We start from the raw sequence: 27,837 nt of genomic DNA on the forward strand, positions 1-27,837 counted from the left end.
GCAAAGAATTAACACTCGCCTGCGCAACAGTTGGATGTAAATTTGTAGTGGTAAACGGATTGTCGTTGTTCAGCAACCACAAATCACCATTGATGGACGCTGCCTTACCATCGCCTATCACCCAAGAACTCCAAAATCTAACCAAACTCTGAGCATCCATGATGCTTCTCCAAACATAGCTAGGATTACCTCTCAACTAAGCAGAAAGAAAACATGATGTAGGAAAATAACGAGCTTTGAGTAACCTGACAATTAATGAATCCAGATTAGTAGTAATTCGCCAATATTTTAGTTGGAGGTAATTATGAGTCTGCATCTTTTAAAACCGTTGTAAGGTATTCTCATCATCAATATGTTAATTTTTCTTTTCAGTAAAACATATGGGAGACTCATTCATGAACTGATTTCCCGTCTTATTTTGCAAGGGACTTTTTATACAAATCCCTTAAAAGAACTTCATATTATTTTTTGAGCACACAAATCTCTCAAAAGTCAATTGGTTTTTATTCATACATCACATATTAGAAATATGTAAAAATCTCTAAAAAAACAGAAGTATACATAAATACTTCAAATTCCAAAATAAGCTGATTTAGTATTATAATAGGACAATTCTGCCATTCCTTAATGATGTAATAGAATTTAACAAACACAAAAGAGTTTGTTTCCAAATAATCAACCATAACTCATCTTCAACCTAATTATCATAGCAAATCACGCCATTGCATAAATAGAGCTTCAAATTCTGATACAATCAACTTACAAATATTAATCATCAGACGATTTAATTTAAGATCCGGTTTCAACAAAATAAAGCAACAAATCACCAAGAATAACAAGGTAAACAAATAACGAGTTTTTAAGTTTCTACAGGTTAAAAGATTAAATTTGTAGAGATGTTGATGAAACTATTCAAATGCTTGCTTTCTTAATGGATAAAATTGCAAAAATAGAGGAAGCAATTAATTTTATCAAATATAAATTTAAAAGTGAAAGTCAAAATTATAAACTCAATTCTTAGTATAAAAATTGCTTGATTTTATGTTAATTTCAATTTGTAGATTAAATATATTCATTTACTTCAATTTCGAATCATTTTTTCAAAATTTGTTTGAATTTTTTGAAATCTGCAGATTGAGTTGATTAGAGGTTGGCATTCTATAAATTTAAAAAAAATTATAGTTCTAAAATATTCAATTTGTGTTATGTTAATTAGTAGATACACTATTATAAATCTGTTCTTATGTTTAGTAGTTATTTTTCAGTTATTAATTATGAATTTAGTGATTTCCTCTTGTAGTTTTTTTTTCAAAAGCACATATTAAAAACATTCCGATTTTTGTTCACTACAATGGGAAATAGAATCAAAATATGGATTACATCAACTTTGAGTTAATTGGAATACTAATCAAAGCAGAAAGTGATTATAACACTTTTCAAGAAATTTTATACCATCAACTGAAAATCAACCAGATGTCAACCATACTGGAAATTAAATATCAAGTAAGTAGAAACTATCCACCTTTAAAAATATCAGACAATGCATCATTCTACTTGGATCTAAAGAAGAATGAATCACATTACATGAAAGTATATTGCAGCAACAACAACAACAACTAAAAAGGAAATAAGTTTCTTTGATTCAACTTTCATTATGTCCAATGCTGACATTCCACAATCAAAATCAGCTTCAAAATCAACATTGAAATAGGATCAACAAATGAGGAGCATATGGATGATGTAGTAAATTTAATACATTATGAAAAATTTGTGACCAAGAAATTGATGCAAAAATGGAGATGAAGGAGGAAGCAACTTCAGAGAAAATATTATAATAACAAATCCACAATACAAATAAATAAAAGGACATATACATAAAAACAAAGAGGTATTTCTGTTTTGAGCTTTTATGCGATTCACAACCATTTTCAATTCAAGGTACAAAGATCATGTGAGAGACAATATTCATCAAATGTTTGAAATTTAAATGCACATGGAAACTTAAGGCATCAAGAAGAGGAAAGACTCAAACGTTTATGATTCGCAAGCTCAGTGTCAACCACATTTGCTCATTTGATGTGAGAACAAGTGATAAAAGGCAAGTGACAACAAGTATAACATCAGATTGTATCAAATCAAAGTATCTTAACCTCAAGACTGTATACAAGCAATCTGACATTATAAACGATAAGAAAGAGCAATATGGAATCATTATAGGCTGCAGAAAAGCTTGAAGATCGAAAGAGAATGCAATGGAAAAAATACGTGGAAACCCAGAAGACTCCTTTGCGCTCATAACAAGCTATTTGTACATGGTAACAGTTACAAATCCAGGATCCACAATAAAAATGGAAGTAGAAGAGGACAACAACTTCCTTTATGTGTTTATGGCATTGAATGCCTCAATAAATGGCTGTGAATTCTGCATCTTAGTCATTGTCGTTGATGGGACTTTCCTTACTTCAGCATATGAAGGTACATTATTGACAACAAGCACACGAGATGGTAACGGTAAAATGTTTCCTATTTCTTTTTGCATAGTTGATTTAGAAAATGATGAGAAACCGACAGGAAAGCATTGAGAAAGCAACCATAAAAGTTCTCCCATATGCTAGTTATGGATTATGCACATTCCATTTATTCAATAATCTGAAGAAACACTTCAAAAAATCAGCACAAACATCACAAGAGACATTTTTCGCAGCAACTAAGGCTTACATGATTCATTTAATTATTTCATGAAGGAGATAGACAAATCATATATGAAATTGAGACCTTCATTTGATTGATTCCTCGGAGGTTTACTTTGTTTTGAATAAAGGAGCCAAACTCATTTTTATATTCTTAAACCGCAGTGGTATTAATTATGTCTTTATTATTTATACTTTTGCTTTGCCAATTGGTCTGGTTATTGTTTTACGTACGTTGGCATGATATTATTCTGGATTATGGAACGCTTATTATATATGTCACGTTTTTGAAGTCTCGGATTGAGCCGAGCATTTATTAGATTGTTGATTTAAATTACTAGATTTAGGTTGGAGTCTCGGTTGCCCTCGAGTAAGTTTGTGCACGTTTAGTTGTATTGTATGTTTATCCGCGAGGCTGGGGTTTCTGTACCACCATACCCATACCCTAGTGCCGGTCACGATTTTTTAATTTGGGTCGTGACAAAACCATTCATCTATCCATCATTGAACACGACCGCTGTAATTGCCATCACCGACTAAGAGCGACTTCGAACAACGGGCTTCGAACAAACATAGCAGAGAGTGCCTTCGAACAATGGTTGCTGCAATCTCCTTGGCAGCGATCTCCAGCTTCCGACGAGGAAATTTTATCTTCATTACAAAGTCACTGACAAACAAACAAGAAAAGATCCAATAGAGAGTGTGATTCAAACACGGGGGTGAGAATGGGGAAGATGTGTTTGATCCGGTTGGATTGATTTAATCCGGTTTTATGATCTTGGACCATTTTAATCTTTCATGTCAAGTTTAGGGGGTGAATTGATCCTTAAGTCGTTTAATAATTTTAGATAAAATCAGTTTCAAGAGTGGTTCCAAAACCATCCACTAGTACTGATTAAATAAAGTTTATGTATGTTGCACGAATTGAATATGGAAAATTTAACATACCCAGTTGCCGTATATAAATAATTATAAAGTACAGCCTGATTGATTTTTCTTGATTGATCCTCTTAGTAGGTGGGAAATATTTGGATTTTATTTTTTTTATTTACTATTTTTTTATGAAAATTAAGATTATAAATTAATACACAATGTTAAGTATAAACCTAATCTATAGTTTAAGAAATTGACCATAGTTTAAAAAATTAACCATTTTTAAGGAGTTATTATTGAGTTATCTATACTATATATAAAAGCACGGATGGGGGGGGGGCAAATTTACTGAATAATCCTTTTCGGTTTAGTATTAAATAAAAGTTTTATAGTCATTACCTAATTAATTATTTAATTAATCACTATTGTAATTAAAGTACTAATTAGAATAGGTAGCTAACTTATCTCCAATTTAATTTTAATATGTAAAAAATAACTAAATTGTCTCCAAATTAGTAGGAATACCTATCTTTTAGTTTGATTGAACTACAAAATTAAAATACTGTATTTGGTCAATATATTATTATTTAAATTTCTATATTATTATTATTTTTAAAGATATTATTAATAAAATTAAATTAATTATTTAATTATGGTTATTATAAAACCAAAAGAAGAATAAATTCAGTATGGAACAAATTTAATAGCCGAATATATTATATTTACTTTTACAAAAATTCTTAACTAATTTAATATTAATTATAAATAAAAAATTGATATAATTATAATAAATTTACTAATATGTTTATTGACGTGTTACGTTATGAGCCACGTGCATAACACGTAATGCGAAACTAGTAGTTTAAACAGTATAAATACCACACAGCTAACTGTTAAAATTGTGAATTTAATTCATTTTATAAAAACTCACTTTTCTGTTTATTCAAAAACATTTCTAAAGAGTTAGTTTGTTTGTCTTTTAATTTGTAATCATTTAATGTAATATTTTTTTCGTCACATTAAAAAATTCATTCATTAATTAATATGCATATTAAGAAAATAATGAAATCTTTTCTTCTTCTTCTTGCTTTATCTAATTGGTTGCGCTTTAAAATTAAAGCAAAATACTATAAGGCCCTCCATATGTATCATAATTAACAGTTTGATACTCCTTGTTTTAATATCTTATTTAAGGGCCACTTACTTTCAATTCTGTTAATTATTAGATCCTTCTTTTAATTTGGAGGTACCAAATTGTTAACAGAATTGAAAGTGAGGTACTAAATCGTTTAAAAGTGAGATATCAAATCGTTAATAAAATTTAAAAAACGAGGGACCAAATCGTTAATAAAATTGAAAGTGGAGTAGCAAATCGTTTTCAAGCAAGTGTCGAAATTAACAAGGGACCAACTAGGTAATGTAATTAAAAGTGAGGAACTATTTAGTAAGATTTTGAAACAACGTGTATCAAACTGTCAATTCTGGTAATAACAGGGGGGGTGTAAAATATATTTAACCATAGAACAAATTACTCTCGGGTCCTCTATATAAGCCATGATTCACATTTTCATTTCGTTTGTTTATAATTCAAACGACGTGTGTTTCCACTTTTATTTTAGTTAATATTTATTCTTTTCATTCAATCCCAGGCCTGGTGTTAGTCAACTAAGTTAAAGTATTTAATTAAAAAATCAAATTCAATTTAGCTCTAAAAATTATAATATGTATAAAAATTATGTTAATATGATATTTAATGACTTAAAATTAATTTTTTAATATTTATTAACATTTAAGTTTTTGTAAAATATTCTTTTTATTTTTTAGGTTTACAAAGTAATTGAAATAAGAATATTAAAAATTGAAATGTAAGAAAAATAAAACAAATTAAATTGAATTTATTAAGCCATTGAATTTTAGGAAAATATAACTTTTATTTATACTTGTATCAGAAATAAGTTTAAGGATTAAAATGAAATTAATTCTTTAGTTAAGTCATCTGACTTAGTTGAGTAACATCAAAAATAAATATAAAAACTAAAATGTTAACAAAAATAAAAATAAATGATTATATCATTTGATTTTTAAACAAAAAGAATCAAAATGTGAATTATAACCTATGTGAGTAGCCTTGTAATAATTTGGTCTTATGATAAACGAAAAGAACAAATTAACAATTTGATATTTATCAAAAAAAAAAAAACAATTTGATAAAAAGATAACACTGTGAGACGTCTTAAATAGGATATAAAAATGGGATAATTGGCTCAGATAGTTATTGAACTTTTAGCTTTTTTTCTTTTCAGTCACTAAATTTTACTTTTTTTAACGGAACTTTCATTTTTTTTATTTTAATACTTTTCGGCTAAAATATTTAGGTGACAGCTGGAATTTATTGTTTTTTTACCTAAGAACTTGTCATGTATGCATAATTTAACCTAACAACTCCTCTATAAAATAAAATTATATATGTGCAATAAATTTTCAAAGTAAAACTAGTAAAATCTGGTTGTCGCATGTCAATTTACAGTTACCACCTAAGCATTTTTGGCTGAAAAATAGCAGAATAAGTATTTAGTGACCAAAAAAAATTAATGACTGAAATCAAAAAAATTAAAAATTTAGTGACTTTCAAAATTAATTACCTTAAAAGAAGGCTAAACCTTCAAAAAATACCAAATCGTTTTGATTTTTGTCAGTTATAATCAAACCTTTCAAAATAGACAAATATAACATGTTTTTGCATATTATGTTTATTTTATATCCATTTTTGAACCGGTTCAGTTTTTTATTGTGATTAAATTTTTTATTGTGACATAATACGCAAAATTTTGATATTTTATTGTGATTTAATCTTTTCTAATTTTATATACATGGCTGCCATGTTGCCATAAAAATCAATTGATTCGAATTTGGCTATAGAAGGAACACAATTTGTCAAAACGGATTATATTTGACGATTTTGAAAGATTTGGTCATAACTAGTAAAAATAGAAAAAGTTTGGTATTTATAAAGGGTTTGACATTAATAGAATAACCCATTATGTGGTTGGCCAATTAGATAAATCTGAAATAGAAATCATAAAATTAAAAGATGCGACATCTAAACTTAAACCACTGAAATGATTGATTATAAATTCTAGGCAGAAGGTAGGAAAAACCCTCGACTTTTTTTCAAAATGACTTTTTTTTTCCTATATGATTATGAGAGACATGTCAAACCATTAATGAATGTTTCTAATGGTGTTTGACGAAAGAGATTATTTGTTCTATTTAAAAATAAAAAGGCCTTAATTATACCAAAAACAAATAAAAGGAATAACTGTTCTTTTGTAAAAATTACGAGTATTTTTTTGTATTTTTTGCGAAATTTTAGTATCTTTAATTGTTATCTTTTTGTCTGCTCATAGTATATCAAAATAGCCGGCTAAGGAATGAGAACATCGAAGCAGGTTCCAAATGAAGAAGAAAACAAGATAGAAAGGTGAGGTTTTGGCGTCATCCACCTAAATAGTAGTATTGGAATTTCTTGTAAATTTAGCATTGAAATTATCATCACCCTTTCAACACGCTTTCCATCTTCATCCACTTCCGTACTACCAAACCGACAACATTTGTGTTTCTGTAACAATTTTTATCGTAATTATGCAAACTCATGAGGCCCACTACTCTTGTAAACTGTAACAACCGGCTGCCAAACGAATGTATTCATGCACATATTTTCATTTATCTACCTACACCCATTCGTACAATTTACTGCATTACAACTCACAGTTGACACTGCCCATTTACAACAACAATCTCATACACTGCCCATTCAATTTCTATGTAGTGCATTCTGAGCTCTTCATATTTACACTCTAATCAAATGAGTCTTGTTCTTGGTGATGTCCCTGGTGTTTGGCCTCTTAGAAATGAGGATTCCAAGCCCGCATCATGACTGTAATATGTGCTCGATCTCGTGGGATATAATGAATAATCGCTTAAGTTGTAACTGCTTTGCCCCATCGCTGCGTATGTCGGATGAGGAGGCGAAAGGAAACAGCTCTTGTGCGCTGGCCCGGACTGTCTTAACGGACTAGAGCAAGGGGATCCTGGTAAAGATGTGATCATTCTCATGTCATCTCTGCATACAATAAATACCACCAAAATCAATTGAGACTAGTCTAATATTTATCACCAAGCATGAGGGAGGTACGCCGCCTACCTCGTGTTCTTTAAACCTCTGACATTAGAGACCATTGGTCTTATCGCAAAATCTCCATCAGACAGAGGCACACTTGTTCTGTTAGAGTGAAGATCCAACACTGGCTGCTTGTTGCAAAGCAACATAATGAATCATTAGCTGAAGATATCAAATCTTTCGTTGAAAATAAACTGAAGCAAAAATAATTCGAACTTCTAGAAAACACGGCATAAGCATAAATGGTCAGCACAACAAGGACAATTTTACATTAGCAAAATTTTAATAAACAGATCAATCTTGTTTTCCTCTACAACACAAAAGCTCTATTTTGCATGGTTTACTAAAAGAATAGGATATACATGAAGTCGAAATTCCCCATATACACAGTTTATGCATGTCCAAAATCCTTTTAATGATTTTTGCTGTGAAACACACTCAAATTTAACTGCACAAGGAACTGGACCTCATATCAAGCAATAGCATTTTTGGTCCTATTTAAAGTTGAAAGATATACCGGTGTGCGGCTTCCATCAAAAGTAAATGGGAAAGCATCCCTGGTAATGTTGATGTTGGCAGATCTTGTTGTTGCTTGATCCCGAATAAAAGCGTGGTCCAACAATTGTGAAGCTGTAGGGCGTGCTGATGGATCCCGCTGTAAGCACAGCTTTATAAACCTTTTTGCTTCATTTGATAGGTGATCGGGCATATCTGGCATATCTCTACTATTTCCAATTTTAAAAATAGCAGCAACCTGTGAAATTCAATAATGTAAAATGACTTCAACCCTACAAAAAATTAAAGCTGACCGTGACATAGGCGTTTAAAGTTCTGAATTTTTCAAAAGCTTACCCCTTCATACTGGCTCCAGGGTGGTTTTGATGTTGCCATTTCAAGAATTGTACATCCCAAGCTCCATATATCCACAGCTAGACTATAGCCATTTGTATTCATAACAACCTAAGATTGATGGATGAAAAAACATGAGAAAAATTAATCCCAATGACCAGTGAGCCTAGGAACTGAAGAGTCAAAATAAAAGATGTGGAGAGTCCGCTGTTTAAATATGAACTAACTTATAAGCAAGAGGCAAGATTTGATGTAAGAAAGGATACCTCAGGTGCCATCCAATAAGGACTTCCCTTGAAGGAAAGCATTGAAGTACAAGACGTAATCTGATTGAGAATACAAAAAGGGTAAATTCATACATGCTTTCATTCTAGTCACTTAAAATTTAAACAGGTGAATTCTTAAATTTTGCAATAATCATATTGAGAGGAGGCATACATGTTTAGCCATGCCAAAGTCAGCCAACTTGATTTCACCATGAGGGTCTACCAAAATATTAGCCCCTTTGATATCCCTGTAAGAAAAACACATTACAAAGGATACAAATGCAAAAAAAACTCCAAGTTAAATACAAATATTGATTACCCATAATGTTTTTACACTTACTTACCTATGTACTGTATTTCTTCCGTGTAAAAAAGCAAGTCCAGAAAGAATCTGCCTAGTATAATTTTGAATAACTGGTTCCTTAAACGCGCCGTACTCTTGAAGTAATTTGTGTATTGAGCCACCAGAGACATACTCTAAATAAACTGAAAGTGTTTCTTCACTCTGAGGAATTGGAAAACGTCGCAATTAAAGCATTATGTATATTTAGATTAAAGTATGTGGATTAAATTGACATTGTCGAGGAGAATCAAAAATCCAAACATATGCGACTATAGAAAAAAAGTAAATCATACCAGTTCGCTGCCATAATAACGGACAATATTTGGATGTTGGAGCTGACTAAGCAAATTGATTTCCTATTGACAAGGGATTGCAGTTAGAAATCAATTATCAAGAACCGACTATCAAAACAACCAGTTAAAGTGTGTTAACTAGTTGCACTGTCTATGCACTCAATTTAATACCAAACACGAGTTACCTGGTTGAGTTGCTTAAGACATTCTTTAGATGACGAATCATCGGATACAACTCTGACTTCTTTTATTGCACACATGTCCCCTCCATGACTGTTTTAGTAGCAGTACAGAATTTAGAGAAGTGCAAAATATAACAAATTGATGCAACTGGAAATAATGTTCTATAAATTTGTAGCAGAAGCAATAAAAGTCTTGTCATACAGTTTAGATGAATGACGGGCATTACCTGTTAAATCCAAGGTAAACATGTCCAAAAGTTCCCCTGCCTAATAGCTTTCCTTTCTTCCATCTAGATACCGGAACACTCGCGTTTTCAGTTACAACAGGAGTTCTACTACAAGGCAAGGACGAAGGACTAGTAGGAGAGCCCGGCGGAAGAGGCAATGGATGGCCTTGATTCTTCCCATCTTCAATCCTACCAGTTGGAGAGTCAAGATTGATCCCTCCAAGCAATGATGGATGAATGGGTGATGCTCCTCTCGAAGCAGGACCGGGACTTTTAGATCCAGGACGCGGGCTTCTTGACCCGGGACACGGACTTCTTGACCTTGGTCCCGGGCTTCTTGAACCTGTATTGAACCTTATATCCCCATTTCCTCTGTGATCAACAGCTGACCTGAGTTTCAGATAGATGATTCACTTTAGAATCAAACTCAATTTTATTCTTTTTACTATATAATTGATTGGAAAGAGAAGAAAAAAAGGCAGTAACAGTGCACAAAGCAATCAAACTCTGACAATAAAAAGAGGCACAGAGACAACATAAACAGCCCAGAAAAACAAAAGAACAAACTCTGACACAAAATCAGATGATTCACAGAAGAAAAAGAAAAGAACTTCCTTAAACTTAAAGCAGCCACCGACAAACTAACCTGTACCCATTAAAGAGTTGATTAATATTAGTGCGATGATCAGCTGAAACGGGATGATCCTCAGCAACAGAAGACCCAGAAGAGCTAACACTCGAAACCGAACTCCCAGAAGCAGACCCAGATCCCAAATCCAGCACTGTCACACTCCCAGACCCGGATGGGGTAGGTAGCGGAAGACCCACAGCTGAATCGGATTCAAAACCCGAGAACCCAGATGACCCACCAGCAGCTGTAAGAGGAGGAGAAAATTCTTTACTGGCACGGGGCGAACGCTCATCAAAGCTGCTCTTCTTCTTCTTAACAATAAAATCAATACTTCTAGCGTCGGCTTCTTTGGTCTTTGATGACTTTTTACTCCACCAAGCAGGCATCTTTATTACTGTTTCTTTTTTTGGGTAATTATTATTGAAGAGACGGAAGAAAGAAGAATCTTTAATTTAATTTTTCATTTATAATTTTCACATGTTTTAGTATTACGGTGGTGGTGGTGGTGGTGGCGGCGGCGGTGGTTGTGTGTGCAGAGCGGAGACTCTTTCAAGAAAAGTTGGGATTTGTGGTTTGTGGAAGAATTTATATTTACGCAGCGGAAAATGAGATTTTTATTATTTTTAAGAGAAAGAAAATGGAAATATGATAGAGAAAGTGTGGAACCCACAGTCTACAGTGAAGAACAGCTAAGGCGAATGAAAAGGGCATATAGAAAGAGAGAGGGGTGAATTTCTGGGAGACGGCAGGCGGTTGTTGGATAAAGCATGCCACATATGACGTGGCATCTTCACTTCTTCCTTCACTTTTTTTTTATTTATTTGCTACTAATTATTAAATTTATTAGCCGCAATAAACGAGCTTGTATAACACATTCGTGCTCGAGTTTTGCCGAACCGGAGTTAGGGCGGACATGTTTATGGGAAGTTCTTATCTAGATCCGGTCTATAAAAAATTCATGGATCCATCCAATAAGGTGTTAGAGAAATGAGAAGAAAGAGAAAATAATAAAAAAAAAAGAAAATTGTATTTGATTTTCTAACACCTTATTGGACAGGTGCATGGAAAATTTATGAACCGGATATAGATAAGAATTTCCTCATATTTATACACATATTTCTATAAACGCATCTTTTTCTCTTTTAAGAAAAACGATGAGAATTGTGAGCGGAAGCGGGGGTTTTGGGATTCCGTTAGCCCACACTTATAGCAGACCTCTATTTTGAAAAGGGTTGGAGAAAAAATAGAGTCGCCACCTAACTTCGCTAGGAAATGCCTTGTACCGATTCGATAAACTTACTCGCTTGTGGTACGACTATCGTACGCCGGACCAAAAGATATGGACCTCCCCGAAACTCGTGTGGTTTGCTTTATAATATAATGTTGGAAACTAAACACGTTTGAAAGTAGTAAACAGGTATGACGTTCATATGACTTGATCTGAACTGGTATTTGGGGCAGGTAGTAATTACTCTTAAGTATACATGTAAACTTGATGGTTTCTATCAAGTAGTACAGTAACGGCTGGTCTGGACATTTTATGTGCATAAAGCTTAAAACCGGATATATAAGTTTGATTAATTTTATTAAGTCATCTTAAAATCCTATACAACATCTAACTATATTTTATATGGTAGTCCTAAAATGTCAAGGTGATTTGTTGGATTTGATTGCTTTAATTACTAATTTAATGTGGTTAGTTTTTTAACCTATTAAATTTTGGATTTGGCATGCTTTTGAAAAACGTTTAAACAATATTGACAAACACACTACGTATGTGATATACATGCAAGGTAAGAGATACTTTTAATTCTCTTCGACCAAAGTGTTTGGCACTCGATGCGTTTTGACCATCGGTGTGGCCAGAACTGGATCTAGGAAAAAGATAGAAGTTCTTCGGCTCGTCAATACGGTCCCACTAGTTTGAACCAGGATCGATTCCGAATTCAAAAATATCCGGAATCGGTTGTGAAAGAAGCTGGTTTCGTCGATCGTGGGCATTAGGGCGCGGTTGGCTTAAAAGATTACAGGTTTAGGCTTTGAGACCCGAATTAATTAAGGACAGGCCCATTATGAACAAAATTACAAAACTATAATAGAAACAATGGACATGGGCTCAAACGAGGCCCAATTTCGTACATAACAAAGCCTGCTACCGAATAAGGACCTTCAGAACATAAAACCTGCTTGGCCAACCGAGCAGGGTTATCCAGAACAATAAAAACCTGCTCGGCCAACCGAGAAGGGTCACCCAGGACACAAGACCTTCTCGACCAATCGAGCAGAACCCTTCACCATCTCGGCCAAACCAGATAAAACCATAACTGATTACAGGACAAACAATCTGACATAAAGTACTCTGACATTCCCGAAATTTTCTGCATAGACAAAGAGAATGTCATCAGACTTGTCGGCCCAGATAAAGAGAAAACAAAGACATAGTATAAAAGGTCAGTAAAAGGTAGGTAAAAAAGGTTAATACTCTTTTCTCTCTAAATCTTAACTACTTTCTCTTCTTATTCTTTCTCTCACTAAAAACTCCTACTGACTTAACCGTCGGAGTGGTTTGCCGGAAACCCTTTTTGGCATCCTTCTCACAGTTATATTATGGTTTCAGGTACACTCCCGAAGACTCCACCGGATCGGAAGCCCGTCCCAGATCACCGTTTATCAGAACTTAGTCTGACGTATTTGTGATCCGGAGACTTGGGATTTTCGCGCTTTGAAGGTTCTAATTCTGGTATCTCTGCTTTCGGGTATGAAGATAGCTCTAAGCAATTTTCGTCATTTTATGGGGCTTTTCCCTTTACAATGTTAGAAGGGAGGTTTCCTCATTCACTTTAATCCCTTATTTCTCTTTCCTGCCTTACATTTCTCTCAATTTACAGCTTTCATTCTGATATGCATTATGGCGCCATCTTGGAGATTTTCAGAGCCGTGTAGGGATCTTGACCGGCAAGCTTCCCGGGCTGCTTCTCTGTTAGAGGCAGGTCAAGAGGTCCTGCTTTTACTGTGATTGGAGCGATATCTTTGCTCTGAATTTCGGCATGTGGTACGTTTCTTTCAATAGACGCTTCAATCGCTTGTATGTTCGAAAGATGGTTAAGATTTTCTCAGAAATGGGTCTGACTCGTCCAAATGAATGACCCGGGGAAAGGAAAATAGAGTGGCGCTGGCGCCAGTCTGGAGTAGCGCCGCCACCAGTATACACTAGTGTCGCCGCTAGTGCAACTGGCGTCGTGGTGGCGACGCCAGTGCTCTTCAAGAGTTTGATATTTGGCTAATTTTTTGTCGTTTTGGCTTACTTTCTGGCGATTCTAACTCTGGTAATGATTCTCTTTATATTTTCAAGGTGGAGAGCTGATGTTCGGTACCTAGGGGAACTTTTTCGATGTTCGGACTTGGTACCATACTCTGCATGATGTCGTTCGGTCTCAGGTAGACTTTGTAGGCTTCGCCCGTTTGGCTAGCGCTTTGTTTACTGTGACGAGGGTCTGTGATAATACTTCGTTGCATACTTTGACAGAACGGTGGATGGACACCACTCACACCTTATATTTGCCGGTAGAGGAGTTGACTGTGACTCTGTTGGATTTTTCTCTTATTACTGGGATAAATTTCGGTGGCCAGCCGGTACCTTTTGACGGTGGTTTGGAAAACTTTCTATTAAGTTTATTGTTTTATTTTGCCTAATTCTCTGAAAAACCCTTCACCTTTTAACCCCAATTCGTGTTGCACCTTCACATTGCAAAATCACCAATTTTATCCTAATTATGACCTTTCAGTTTCAATTACACCATCAAACAAATTGACCTCTTTTCATTTGAAAAATATCCAAAATCAGTAATTTATATTTTAGCATGTATACTAAATACGTTTAATGTTATATTTAAACAAAAAAAATTTCATTTTCACAAATTAAAAGCTTAATAATAAACTTTTATTTAATACAATAAATATTATCATTTTATAAAAATTCACAAACGATTTCATTCGACCTCGCAACCTTATTTGATATTATATAATTAATTTGATTAATTTTTTTTTTAATATATTGTTTAAATATATTAATTTAATTAACTAAATAATTAATAAAAATCTTCTATCTACGTATTCCAAACCACTGCCGGTCGACCGCCAACTGTCTGCCGCCGTTCGTCCTCCGAAAGAGTCCTCTTCCTCCCATGGAAACCGACTTCTTTATTTTCTGTGGGAGGAAAACGGGTAGGTCTGTCTTCCTTCCAAGGAAGACGACCAGATCTAGTCGTCTTCCATGGAACGAAGACGACCTGGTCAGGTCTTCTTCCTTAAAAGAGGGGAAGAGCTCGTTTTCCTCCTTTTAGAAAGACGACCAGAGCTGTTCGTCTTCGTAAGGAGGAAGACGACCAGGTCTGGAAGACGAACCAGAGTTGGTTTGGTTTACCGGAGGGATTTTTTTTTTTTTTTGGAAAAGTTTATATTAAAAATTATATAAAAATGTAATTTAATTAATTTAAAATTAATCTTGCGGATTAAAGGTGGTAAGGTCCAAATAAGAATTTTTTTGTAAAATAATAATATTTATGTAATTAATTTTAAAAATGTAGAAAGATGGTTTAATTTGTTGTTTTAACTATAACATTAGGCACTATTTCAAATATTTGTTAAAATATTAAATATTAAAAAATCAATTTGATGTTTGAGGGTGTAATTGAAAGCAAAAGGTGTGGATTTTAATAATTGAGTGTGCAATTGAAACAGAAAATTTATAATTTGAGAAAAATTGATAATTTTATAATGTGGGGGTGCAAACGATTGAGACTAAAAGCTGAGGAGTTTTCAAAGGATTAGTCTTTATTTTTTTTATCAATATATTATTAATTAAAAGAAGCTCATGTTAAAAGGGTTAGTTGGCTAATTATGCACACTCTCCCTCGTCTGGTGAATGCCGTATGGCTATTAAGACATATGACCGACATAATTTATAAAACTTTGTAGGGTTGTCTTGTTTGGCCGACTTTTTTTTTTAAGAAACAAGCTCAGGTTTTATCTTTGGGACGATGACAAAAATACCTAAAATTTTAAAAATATTTACAAAAGTAGCTGTAAACTTTTTTTATTTACAAAAATACGACTGATTTAAAATTAATTACAAAAATACCAAAAAAATGAAAATTAACTACAAAAGTACGATTTGTATAATGTCGGTATAATTATGGTATAATTTCGGAATATTAAAATTATAAATGAGATAATTTAAAAATAATATTTGGTTTATTATTGGTATAATTTCGGTATATTTTTGGTATATTGATTATAAATTTTTATATATATTTTCTAGTTGATAACATGTATATTTTTTTTATATGTATTTTTCACTATAGTTGGCAATGAACTAGAGAATTTGTATATTGTTGGTATAATTTTAGTATATTATTAGGTTAATATTTAGTATGCGATGTGGTGTAATGTTGATGTAATGATAAAATTTCAGTATATTTTAATGTGTACACTCTTGGTATACTGTTGGTATAATTTTGGTATATTATTAATTTCATTTTTAGTATACGATTTGATGTAATTTTGGTAAATTTTTATTTAATATTAATAAAATCTCAGTATGTATAATGTTGGTATAATTTTGGTATAATGTTGATATAATGTTAGTTTATTAGTATATTGACATTATACCCACAGTATACACCGTATGTTTGATATTATTTTTTATTTTTTTGTACTTTTATAAATATTATTAAGATTGTTGTAAATGAAAAAAGTCAACATATAGTTTTGTAATTATTTTTATATTTTTTGGTAAATGGTGTAATTTCCTCTTTATCTTTTAATCTTAGGATTCAATCTTAATATCAATTTTATTTTTATTTACGAATTCTCAAATTAATTTTTAGAGTGTTAGAATAGTGGTTATATCATTTAAAGTCATGTCATATTTTTCTGAGTCGAACCGGTTAAAACATCGTAGTCGTACGTTATCCAACTATAGATTCAAAGATTTAAATGTGAACGTACTTTTTCGCGAAAAATAAAATAATCAGGAATGAAATATTTATAAAATTTCAAATAATATCAATTTTTATTTGATCCATCATAGCAGAGCATTTTTTTTTCAATAACTTATTTTTTTTCCATATAATATACTATTGAAAAGTTAATATCTAACGCGTGATTATAACGTAGTTCCGGTTAATAGCCCCAACTCGAGAAGATACAATATGAGTTGTGAATGATAACTAAATAAAGTGAAGATTAAACTTTGCTGCTTTGAATTTGCTTACATTCTCTCATAATCCAGTTTCTCCGACTGCAAGCACAAGACTCACAATTATTTAGCAGTAAATTTAAGTAAACTCACAACATCTCAAAAAACATAAAAGTAAACTCACAAGACCAGTATAAGTCAAGACTCATGAGTATCATTTACTTACCTATGAAAACAACTAAACAGAGTCCAAGCCAACCTAAACTTCCAACAGTACTTTTGGAAGAAAAAAAAACAGTACACGTTCTTACAATTTAATAAAATTAATAAAAATTATGATATTTGTACCCCAATTTTTATTTTTTTGAAAAGTCTGTACACTGATTAACAGTCCGGTGAATATTGCTGATATAAAAACCGGAGGTTATTACAATTTGCCACATCAAAATGCACCATGAGTTATTTACTTACGAATTCACAGACTTTGTACTTCTTGCAATTTAACCACGAACTTTATACGTTTTGTAATTTAATCATGTTCGAAATTATATCATTTTATGATATATATAAAATTAAATATTAACAATTTATGATTTAAATCTATACAAATTTTATATATTATATATTAATAAATGTAAATCGATTTAAATTTATTTTTTGTTAGATTTAAATCAATTATAATTCGATTTTTGTACATTTTAATTTGTTAGAATTCATATTTACCGTTAAATAAAACACATCACATAATTAATAATTTATTGAATAAGGATAAAGTCAATTTACAGTCTTTGTATTATTGACTTTTATTTCAATACATCTTTCACAAATATTTTATAATTAAATAGTTTTTTAACTATTTGCTTTATACACATATGGTCTTTTTAAGCATAAAAGGTTGTCGTTTCATGTCAATTAAAACGACAGTGCTTTTAAAATTCCATTTATAAAAGGATTATAAATATATAAATAAATAGTTAAATACAAAATGTTTGTGAAAGACCAAACAAAATAAAAGAAAATAATATAAGAACTTTAAGATGGATTTTGCCATTAAATAAACAATACGCATGCCATATACACATGCCAAAAAGCTGAATTTGTTCATGGGTAATTCCATTCGGCCCGAAAATTTATGGACACAAAATGTCCCGAAATGTTTTTTTTGCAAATAAAGTCTCGAATGAATTTACATCTTACAAATAAATCTTTTTCATTTATGATTTGATAATTACTCTTTTTTGGAAATAAGAAATTTAACATAAATAGGTAAAGCTTTATCATAAATTGCTCTTTTATTTATTATAGAAAAAGCAATTAATGGCTTCATTAATATATTATTTAGTCATTATAATTTCTTAGATTAGTGAGTTTTATAAAATTAAAAAATAATAATTAGTATTTAAAAAGAATACACATTTTAATAATTTATATATAATTCCATATCATTTTTTATATCAATAAAAATTTATATTATTTTTTATATGACCTTTATATTGATTATTTTTCATTTTTTAAGTTTTATATCATTTTTTCAGTTTTATATTAATAATTATAGATAAAAAATATAAATATAAATTTAAAATTAATATATAAAAAAATGATATTATATTTAATAATTAAATTTGTATTTTTCAGTTTTAAATGATATTAAATTTTGTTATAATTTTTTGATTCTCTTAACACATGTCCACAATTTTATACGAAATATAATATAAGTAAAATCAACAAATAATAAAAAAATTATTCTATTAAATTTGAAGAAAATTGTATGATGCATGCATACAATTTGATAGTTGAACTATATTTTTTTTAATTTAAATTATTAAATTATATTCACTTTAAAAATATTTATGAAAATAATACTATTTATTAGAGAATTTTGTACTATTAATATGTCAAAATTTATATAGTTAATATTTTTCAATCTGATTAAAATAACAACTTTTTTTAGCATGAAGTTAAAATTTAAAGAGGCCGTGTTTGACTCAACAATAAATATAAGATATATTTATTTAGTAGCAAAATTGTCCTTATCTACTAAGGGTATGTAAAAAACCGATAAAACCAATTATTTGAATCGAATATCGAAAATTAAAACCGGAAAATATGTTTAATCAACGGATCGAGTTGAGACCGAATTATACTAAACTCGAGCTCAAACTCAAATGTGTTATACAAGTTTTAAATCGAGCTCGAATGAGTTTAAATTTTCAAGTTCAAACTTAAAGTCAATTCGATTTGAATAAAAAAAATAAAAACTATTATTAGTAATTATATATTTTTTTTTTATTATAAAACATAAAATATATAATTATGATGATTATATATCTAAATTTAGAGATATTAAAAATTGAGAATCACGAGTTTATCGAGTTGATCTCGAACAACTCATATATCGTTTGAGCTCGACATAAAACTTGTATAACATAATGAAACTCAAAACTTTGAATTGAGTTTTTTGCGTATTTCGAACTCAACTTGACTTATTTATACTCCTAATTTGAATAGCCATATTAGCTTGATCGTTAATTTTGTGTTTTATTATTTCTTTTTTTTTTTAATTTATCATCGACGAAAATATCCGGCCAATTTTTGTTGACTAGGACACTAAAATCTTATGTGGCATGACACATGGGACGAAATATCTGACCAACTTGAACTCGAATGTATTATACATTTTTGAACTCACACTAGAACGAGTTTAAATTTTCAAGTTCAAACACGAGTTCATATAACATCCCGAGAGGTAAAACTTGAATACAAAATCTCGATCAAGCTCAACTTGATTTCAATAAAAAAATAAACAATCTCGATCAAACCACAATATCTATAGAAATAAAATAAAATTGTCCAAATAATTTATTTTACCTAATATTATGCTTTTAATTATAAATTTTGATATACTCAAATAAATATAAATGCATTGATAAATATAAAACTTACCCTAAACCATAAACCCTAAACTCCAAAACCCAAAACCCAAAACCCTAAACCCTAAACCGTAAACTCCAAAACCCTAAACCCTAAACCCTAAAATTCTAAATTTAAATAAATAAAAAAGCATGTATAATTTAATTCATTATGAATTTAATTTTTTTAATTTTCTCACCTGTTTAAAATTATTTCTTTCTTTCTTTAACGTTTCCATACTAAAACTAATATAATCAATTGAAAAATTTAATATTAATGTAAAATATTTAATATTTGGTAATAAAAACCTTAATTATTAATTAAGATAAAAATGGAAAATTTGTAATTAAATCAAATGCATTGATTGGTTAATTGACTTATTTGTAATTAGCTAATAGTAGCAAGTTGACATTTTTGATATATTTTATTATTTTTTGATTTTATTTATATTATATTTCGAATAAAATTGTGGACATGTGTTAAGAGAATCAAAAAATTATAACAAAATTTAATATCATTTAAAACTGAAAAATACAAAATTATTATTAAATATAATATCATTTTTTTATATATTAGTTTTATATTTATATTTTTATCTATAATTATTAATATAAAACTGAAAAAATGATATAAAACTTAAAAAATGAAAAATAATCAATATAAATGTCATATAAAAAAATAATATAAATTATTATTGATATAAAAAATGAAATAAAATTATATATAAATTATTAAAATGTGTATTCTTTTTAAATACTAATTATTATTTTTTAATTTTATAAAACTCACTAATCTAATAAATTATAATGACCAAATAATATATTAATGAAGCCATTAATTGCTCTTTCTATAAAAAATAAAAGAGCAATTTATGACAAAATCTTTATCTATTTATGTTAAATTTTTTATTTCCAAAAACGAATAATTATCAAATCATAAATGAAAAGGATTTATTTGTAAGATGTAAATTCATTCGAGACCTTATTTGCAAAAAAAAAAATATTTCCGGCCATTTTGTGTCCAAAAATTTTCGGGCCATTTAGCATTGCCCTTTGTTAATATCTAAAATTTGTATAGATTTAAATCATTAAATTTAATCGTTAAATTTTACAAATATCATAAAATAATCTGATTCCGAACTTGATTAAATTGTACAAACAGTATAAAGTTCGTGATTAAATTGTAAAACATATAAAGCTCATGAATTTATTTGTAAATAATCCAAAACGGCGCATTTTGATGTGTCAAAACTGACGTGACCACTACTAACAACCTCCGGCTTCCACGTTAGCAATTCTCACTGGATTTTCAATGGATGTATGAATTTTCTAAAAAATGGTAGTTCATGTACAAATGTGACAGCTTTTATAAATCATAATCAAAATTGCAAAAGTCGTGTATAATTAGTGAATTTATATGATATTAACTTTTCTATTTTTCAACAACCATATAAATAGCCACTACTTACCTACTATATATGTATCAAACTGACACTGAAGTATGCCATTTTTAAGAGCCTATTTTAAACTAGATTACTGAATAACTGAAGGGTTTATTATGTTATGAACTGCAATTATTAGATTAAACTTGAAAAAGTTGAGCAACATAGCTCAACGAGGCTTCTACTCAAATTCAGTTCAAAATAACTGACTTGAGACTCCAGTAAGACAATTAGTAACCTCAGCATAGGTTAACCGAGTCTAGTCAACTCGCGAGTTACTCACGACTCAAAAAATATTTACCAATTCAGCCTAAATCTAAGTTTTCGGATGGTACCTTCATTAGCATCTCTGTTGGAAGCCAGGCGGGTGCAGTTGGAACCCCAACCCATGCAATCTGTAAACAGAACAAGTGCATTCGAGTTCAAAGTTTTTGCAACATCGGATCATATAACGCAATTTACATAGAGAACCCGGTGTATGTATAACGGATTGATATAAATTGTTGATTATGATGGACTCCAAATGAATCCACCGGTCTATATAAACAAATTGTACATAAATCCTTTCAATATTGAGGATATCAGTGGCGCACCCAGAAATTTTGTATAAGGTGGGCAAGGTTGTATCGAAAATTTATAACATGAATTCATATTTTTTCAGTTCTTCCTCGGTCCGCCCCTCGAGGATATATGTAACAAATTTACAGCATCACTTTTATGCAACATAGTGAACATGAGGAGACAATTATGCATTGAATTGGGAGAAATTCACTTACAAGTGCGTACTCTTCGGTCTCAAACATTCGTAAATCCAAGACCTAAACGAGGAAAATTAAATGCATAAGTGATTGAGTTCAGCCAAAAATGTGTGCTGATAAAACAAAGATCGGATAGCTACCTCGCCACGGTCTTCATAAATGTAGTCCAAACCCTTGTAATAAGGAGGATGCCCGACCGACAAATACTGAAACACAAAAACCATGTAAGCATTTTTGTTTGAAACAATAACTTCACATCAAGAAACTCAACTGAAACTCACATTAACACTGTTAAGATACTTGTCTTTAACCACCCTCACAATCTGACCCTTCTTCACTGCACAAAAACATGATGAGTAAGCAAATATGAATTATAATATGAATTAGCATTCCAATAAAGGAAGATTGAGCAAACTGACTGGAATAAACAGGTTTCTTAGGAATGGTAGAAGGTGGAGCATTGGTGGAGGAGGAGGATGAGTCTGTGGGTTGGGTGGCATTTGGATTCTCAGCTCTAATGGATGGTTTGTAGTGAGAAGGGGGTTTTGTTTTTGCTGTTGATGTTTGTGGGAATGGAGAGAGACATGGGTATGCAGATAAAGAGGCCATCACAGAGAGGAAAAACAGAAAAAAAGTGCAGTGTTGGATAGCCAAGAGTAGAGATAAGAGGGGATTTTGATTATCAATGGTCAAAAAAATGTGGCCCATGCAGGTCTCGAACCTGCGACCTTCGCGTTATTAGCACGACGCTCTAACCAGCTGAGCTAATAGGCCTATCTGCTATTTTTATTGATATTATTAATTTACTAACAATTAGGATATGAAGCCTACTTGGTCCAATTAAAATGTCAAAAGAAATCACGAACTTTACATGTTTTCTCATTTTAATTATGAGTTTAAATTTTCTCATTTTAATACACGAACTATCACTTTTTTTCATTCATACACGGTGTTGAGGTGACACTCATTTATTGGTGTAAAATGACCTCCACCTCAGGGAATTACACTAATAGAGCCGTGACACTTGAGCATCGTGAATTAATTTCAGAAAAAATGATAGTTCATGTATGAAACTGAAAAAATTTAAAGTGCATGATTAAAATAAGAATATATGTAAAGTTCGTAAATTTTTATGATATTACTATTTAAAAGAATTAAAAACAAATTCTGGTGTTACTTAAATGGCCTAATGTCTTAAAAATCCCCGACCTTTTAGCCCCTTTTCAATCATACCCTGACGTTGAAAATTTGTCAATTTTACCCTATTTTGCATTTTTGTATTTCAATTGTACCCTAAAAAATTAAATTAACGTCTTTTGCGTTTGGAAATTTGTTTAAAACATTTTTCATGTCTCGCATATATTAATTGTACATTTTTAAAATTTATTTAAATTTAGTTAAATTAATTAAGAATTTAAATTAGTGTTAATTTGATTATGGTTTTTAGTTAGTTTTTAAAAATAAAGAACTTATTTGTACTTTTTTGAATAAAAAAGAATTTAATTTCATGTTTAAACTTAATTAATTGAATGATTCCATCATTTAAGTAAAAAAATTAACAAAAATTAAAATATTGGGGTACAATTGAAAACGGAAAATTTAAAAGTGGGTAAAATTGACAAATTTTCAACGTCGGGGTGGAATTGAAAAAAAGTTTAAAGGTGAGGGGTTTTTGAGTGATTAGGCCTACTTAAATTGTAGATTGATGAAAGTTTAGGCGCCATTTCGGACAATCTTTCCCAAAAATTTCATCATCTGCTTTCAGCTGTTTTGGGTGTTGCCATGGTGGCGGCAGCTCTCCAATCCCACCGCTTCCAGGTCGCTGCACATAGCAGGTAAGTTTGCATAGTTGAAAAAAAATCGTAATTTTCAAAAAAGTATATTTGATTGAATTAATTGTGCAGGAATACCATAATTAGTGATAATGGTGTTGCAATTGAAGGCAAGAATCTGAATTTTTCATTTGGTACAAAGCAAAATGGGAAATTGGTTCCCATTCTTAAGGACTGTTCACTAAAAGTTCCATCGGGGCAGCTTTGCATGCTTCTTGGACCCAATGGCTGTGGAAAGTCTACACTTTTGAAGGTAACCCACACACCAATTTTGTTGAAGTTTTGTTTTATCAGATTGATGAGAGTAGTGATGGAATTCGATTTTGTAAATTAGGCAGATTTTAGCTGGTCTTTTACAGCCAACCAGTGGAGCATTGTATGTGAAGACGCCTAAGAGCTTTGTCTTTCAAAATCCAGACCATCAGGTTGCTCTTCTTTTTCTTATGTATTCGTGTTTTCTAGTTGGGATTGATATCGGTTTTGTGGTGATTTAAGAATGGAATATGGTACATAGGGTATTTTAAGCTTCTTGCTTCCTTGGCAGCACGGGTTTTAATTACCTGCAAGTTGACTTTCGTAAAGAATGCGAATGGACTAAATGAACAACGCGTGTGATAGTAATGGAATAAATAAGCTGTTATTTTTTAGTTCCGTGAAGGGCTACATGATTTCTAAGTGCCATTTAGTTCAATTTGCATATGAATAAGTTAGGATTGCTCTGAAGCATAAGATCTGAGCCATAGGGTATGATGTCTTCGAGCAAGAACCAAAACTGAGATGCAGACCTTTCAGTGCACCTGATTGAGTACCTTGAGCGAGTATGAGAGCTGCTTTTTTTAGTACCATTATATATCTATTTTATATGTTCGACTGTGTGCTTGGATGTTGGAAAGTTTGTGAATTGTGACGCTTATGTGATGGAATGACCTAGACAATCAAACATCAATTTTTCCTAAATGTTCTTCTCTGGCATATCGTACAGTTATATGGAAGAACCCTTTTGTTCCTCTTGCTCTTTCTTCTCCTACATGATCATCCGCTTTCTCTTAATTTATCTTTTTTCCTGGTATGCTTCATCCTTAGTAATATTATGATGCTTCTAGTTTTTCGAGGAGTAGCTTAATGGGTAAATTAAATAATTAAATTGATGATGTTTCTAGTTATGCTTAAACATTGCATAAATATACATGTTCAGTGCCACGAGGTAAGTATTAAACTAAACAATTGGGAAATCATATCCTACTATGTCAAACTAACAACAGTTAATCATCCAAAGTGAACTTCTAAATCCAAAGTGTTGGTTTGGTCATTTTGGCATACGATTGAAATTCAAATTATGAAGGCTTACTTGTGTTGAGTAACCTGGAGTGGACTTAAAAAATCTCATAATATCTTCTGTTACACTAATTTAGATTAGTAGTTGTGGAATTGTGTTATATTAAGTCAATAATAGACAAACTATCAAGAATCTTAATGTAAATATACGTGAAGAAAAAAAGAGTGTCACAATTATTATTTTTAATCTAATATGCAAGTGAAGTGAATGTTTGAATGGCAAAAAGGCATTTAAGCTGGGAAAGTTTGTTAAGACATTTTTGAATGAAGGAAACTATTGAAGACATCTTTTCATAGCAGGTGTGGTCAAACCGAAAATTTGTATCAAGTTTTGGTACGAAGTTAAGCAATTATGCTCCCATGTAAAAAATGACACAGATGTGCTCAATGGAAATTTGGAGATCTTTTAATCTACTAAATAGCAGCGTTGTAGCTAAATATTTTGATTATGGTATAGATAAAAATTATTTATTATTGCATAGTATAGATAATACTGGAATGCTTTCGACACTTGAGTTTGATTTTGAGAAGGAAGGACCAAGTTATGTATTGAACTAGAGCTATTGAACTAGACGTTGTGTTTTTTCCGTGTTTAATTCCCAAAATCCCCATCTTTGCATACGTTGTTCATCTTGCATGTAGGCGGTATGACTCCCCTCATTCTGATTTTAAAAGTTGAATTGGGCATTAATGTCAAGTAGGGTTACTGTAATCTGAACTAACCCCATTTGTCTAGTTGAGAGATGAGAGTGTCTCAGTCTGGAATTCATTTGATGATTCTATGATATTCTAATTCCCAAGGGATGTAATGGATCTGTATGAATGGCTTGTAAAAACAACCTACAAAAGAGATTTTTTTTTTGTCTCTGTGTTTGTTGGTTGATTGACGCCCAGGAGTTTCTTTTTCTTTTTCTTTTCTTTTGTATTTTGTATTTTTTTCTCAGTTAATGGTTGTTGCACCAAGTGTAGCCGAGGAGGCTAGTAAGAGATGCTGAGTGTTTCAAGAAATGCAGACCTCGTAGTTTATCTCATGTTTATGTCAGAAAATTGATGGACTTAAGTAGAAACTTTACTGACATATCTATATTTATTAATCAAATACATAGGCTTTGAATTGATTGAAGATTTTAGAAATTTCAGAATGGTATGTAATACTGCCTTTTTAGTTTTTCTTTCAACTTAATATTTATTTACTAGGTAGTATCAGACTATCAGCCTAACATGTAACTGAACCTTGAACATTTCCTTTTTCTGCTTACCAGTTTCTTTTCCCTTTTACATTAACATATGGGCCTAGTTCAGCATTGCCTTGTGAGTTTTTGCAAGAATTATAACTAAGAAATCAGATTTGTTTATGAAGTGAATCTAAACAGCAGCTTGACAATTGCACATTTGCACAGATAGAATTACTAACACTGTTAACGTCTGATTACAGGTTGTGATGCCCACAGTTGAAGCTGATGTATCTTTTGGCCTCGGTAAGTTCAACCTGACCGAGGATGAAGTTAGGCATAGGGTGTCAAAAGCTCTGGATGCTGTTGGCATGGCTTCCTACATACAAGTAAGCTTATATATGAAATTTCTTTTAAAGCATATGAAAATTAGATGTTTGTTATATAATCATACACTTCTGTGAACATCAGAGGCCAGTTCAAACATTAAGTGGTGGTCAAAAACAACGGGTTGCCATTGCTGGTGCTCTAGCTGAAAGATGCAAAGTGCTTTTGTTGGACGAGCTCACAACTTTCTTGGATTATAAAGATCAGGTATATCACAATTCAATAATTAGTGTCACACTTTCAGAATCACATGTTGATTGATAACAGAAATGAGGCTATCTAGCATGAAGAAATTGAGATGCCAAAAGTCGAAAAGAGATGTTTTACATCTGGTTATAACAAAATGCATCTGTTAAACTCCTGTGTTCTTCGACTTTTGTGTACTATAGTAGAAATTGGACATTTGCATGACACACTACGCATGAGGGCGGGTATTGAGGTTGTGTTTGTTTGTCTCACATTGTTAACTTACCGGTTTGTTGCTGTGCATATAAATTTAATATGGTAGCAGTGTCTGAATGATCGAAAGGTATAGAGTACGATCTTCACTTAAACATCATGCTAATCAACTATTAAACAATCTGAAATCCGTGGTTGAAAGTTTTTAGTATCAGTTGATCTACTTTCGCTGAACAAGACAAATTTGTATTGATTGGTAGATTGGGGTGATAAAAGCAGTGAAGAATTCTTTGAGCGAATGTGGTGAAATGACGGCTTTATGGGTGACGCATCGATTGGAAGAACTGATGTACGCGGATGGTGCTTTCTATATGGAAAATGGAAGAATAGTGAAGCATGGTGATGGAAATACCATAATGAACTTCATCAAAGACAGACAATCAACCTACATCAATCAAATTAATTCCTTCTAGTTTTTAAAATTATATTCTTCCATTTAATGAACACTGAGCAAAATGTGATCTTCATTCATGTGTATTATGTCGTTAGTTAAGTTTTGCACTTCAGGCATTTCTGAATTTTTACTTTATTTGTAGTCATCAAGGCAATTGTGTATGCTAGGCAAGTGAATCCAAGTATATAATACACATGGGATTAAGTAAATATTATTACACAAAAACTTATTACAAGATTTTTGGAGAGAGATTCATTCTAAAAATACTACTACAGCTCCGATTTCAAGTGCGTCCTAATTTTAATGATATTTTATTGTTTATATTGGCTAAATCAATTTTGAAGTTCCTAAACTATATTGTTTTGGTTCATTAGATCTCTCAACTTCTATTTGCCTTCTTTATGTTCCTAAATTTT

General features: G+C 31.4%; 3 protein-coding genes and 2 non-coding genes across 6 annotated transcripts; 2 read left to right on the plus strand and 3 right to left on the minus strand.

Moving 5' to 3' along the window:
* Positions 1-7,252: 7,252 nt before the first annotated feature.
* Positions 7,253-11,174, minus strand: LOC126655539 (mitogen-activated protein kinase kinase kinase 3). 2 transcript variants are annotated; one of them, XM_050349762.2, is made up of 11 exons: positions 10,550-11,160; positions 9,904-10,293; positions 9,680-9,767; positions 9,495-9,557; positions 9,203-9,363; positions 9,031-9,106; positions 8,859-8,918; positions 8,596-8,703; positions 8,261-8,497; positions 7,768-7,871; positions 7,253-7,686 (listed from the first exon to the last, which is right to left on the minus strand). In XM_050349762.2, exons 1-11 carry the CDS (start codon positions 10,918-10,920, stop codon positions 7,425-7,427), a joined length of 1,920 nt encoding a protein of 639 aa, XP_050205719.1. In that variant the 5' UTR covers positions 10,921-11,160; the 3' UTR covers positions 7,253-7,424. The 2 variants fall into 2 exon arrangements, with proteins under 2 accessions (XP_050205719.1, XP_050205720.1); XM_050349763.2 differs by having other exon boundaries at positions 7,504-7,654; positions 10,550-11,174.
* Positions 11,175-15,411: 4,237 nt separating this feature from the next.
* Positions 15,412-15,537, plus strand: LOC126658974 (U11 spliceosomal RNA). The gene has a single exon (XR_007634538.1). It is a non-coding gene; the product is annotated as a U11 spliceosomal RNA (small nuclear RNA).
* Positions 15,538-16,562: 1,025 nt separating this feature from the next.
* LOC126654672 (NAD(P)H-quinone oxidoreductase subunit O, chloroplastic) lies at positions 16,563-22,501 on the minus strand. The gene is made up of 6 exons (XM_050348609.2): positions 22,262-22,501; positions 22,124-22,179; positions 21,983-22,048; positions 21,861-21,902; positions 21,420-21,479; positions 16,563-16,835 (listed from the first exon to the last, which is right to left on the minus strand). The coding sequence occupies exons 1-6, from the start codon at positions 22,449-22,451 to the stop codon at positions 16,806-16,808; spliced, it is 444 nt and encodes a 147-aa protein (XP_050204566.1). The 5' UTR covers positions 22,452-22,501; the 3' UTR covers positions 16,563-16,805.
* A 41-nt stretch (positions 22,502-22,542) lies between these two features.
* On the minus strand, positions 22,543-22,616 carry TRNAI-AAU (transfer RNA isoleucine (anticodon AAU)). Its single transcript has one exon. It is a non-coding gene; the product is annotated as a tRNA-Ile (tRNA).
* Positions 22,617-23,536: 920 nt separating this feature from the next.
* LOC126654507 (ABC transporter I family member 10) lies at positions 23,537-27,719 on the plus strand. The gene is made up of 6 exons (XM_050348395.2): positions 23,537-23,677; positions 23,747-23,927; positions 24,013-24,099; positions 26,445-26,570; positions 26,653-26,775; positions 27,228-27,719. The coding sequence occupies exons 1-6, from the start codon at positions 23,625-23,627 to the stop codon at positions 27,438-27,440; spliced, it is 783 nt and encodes a 260-aa protein (XP_050204352.1). The 5' UTR covers positions 23,537-23,624; the 3' UTR covers positions 27,441-27,719.
* The last annotated feature ends 118 nt before the right edge of the window (positions 27,720-27,837 follow it).

The sequence above is a fragment of the Mercurialis annua genome, linkage group LG7 (assembly GCF_937616625.2).
Source record: "Mercurialis annua linkage group LG7, ddMerAnnu1.2, whole genome shotgun sequence".
NCBI classification, from domain to species: Eukaryota; Viridiplantae; Streptophyta; class Magnoliopsida; order Malpighiales; family Euphorbiaceae; genus Mercurialis; species Mercurialis annua.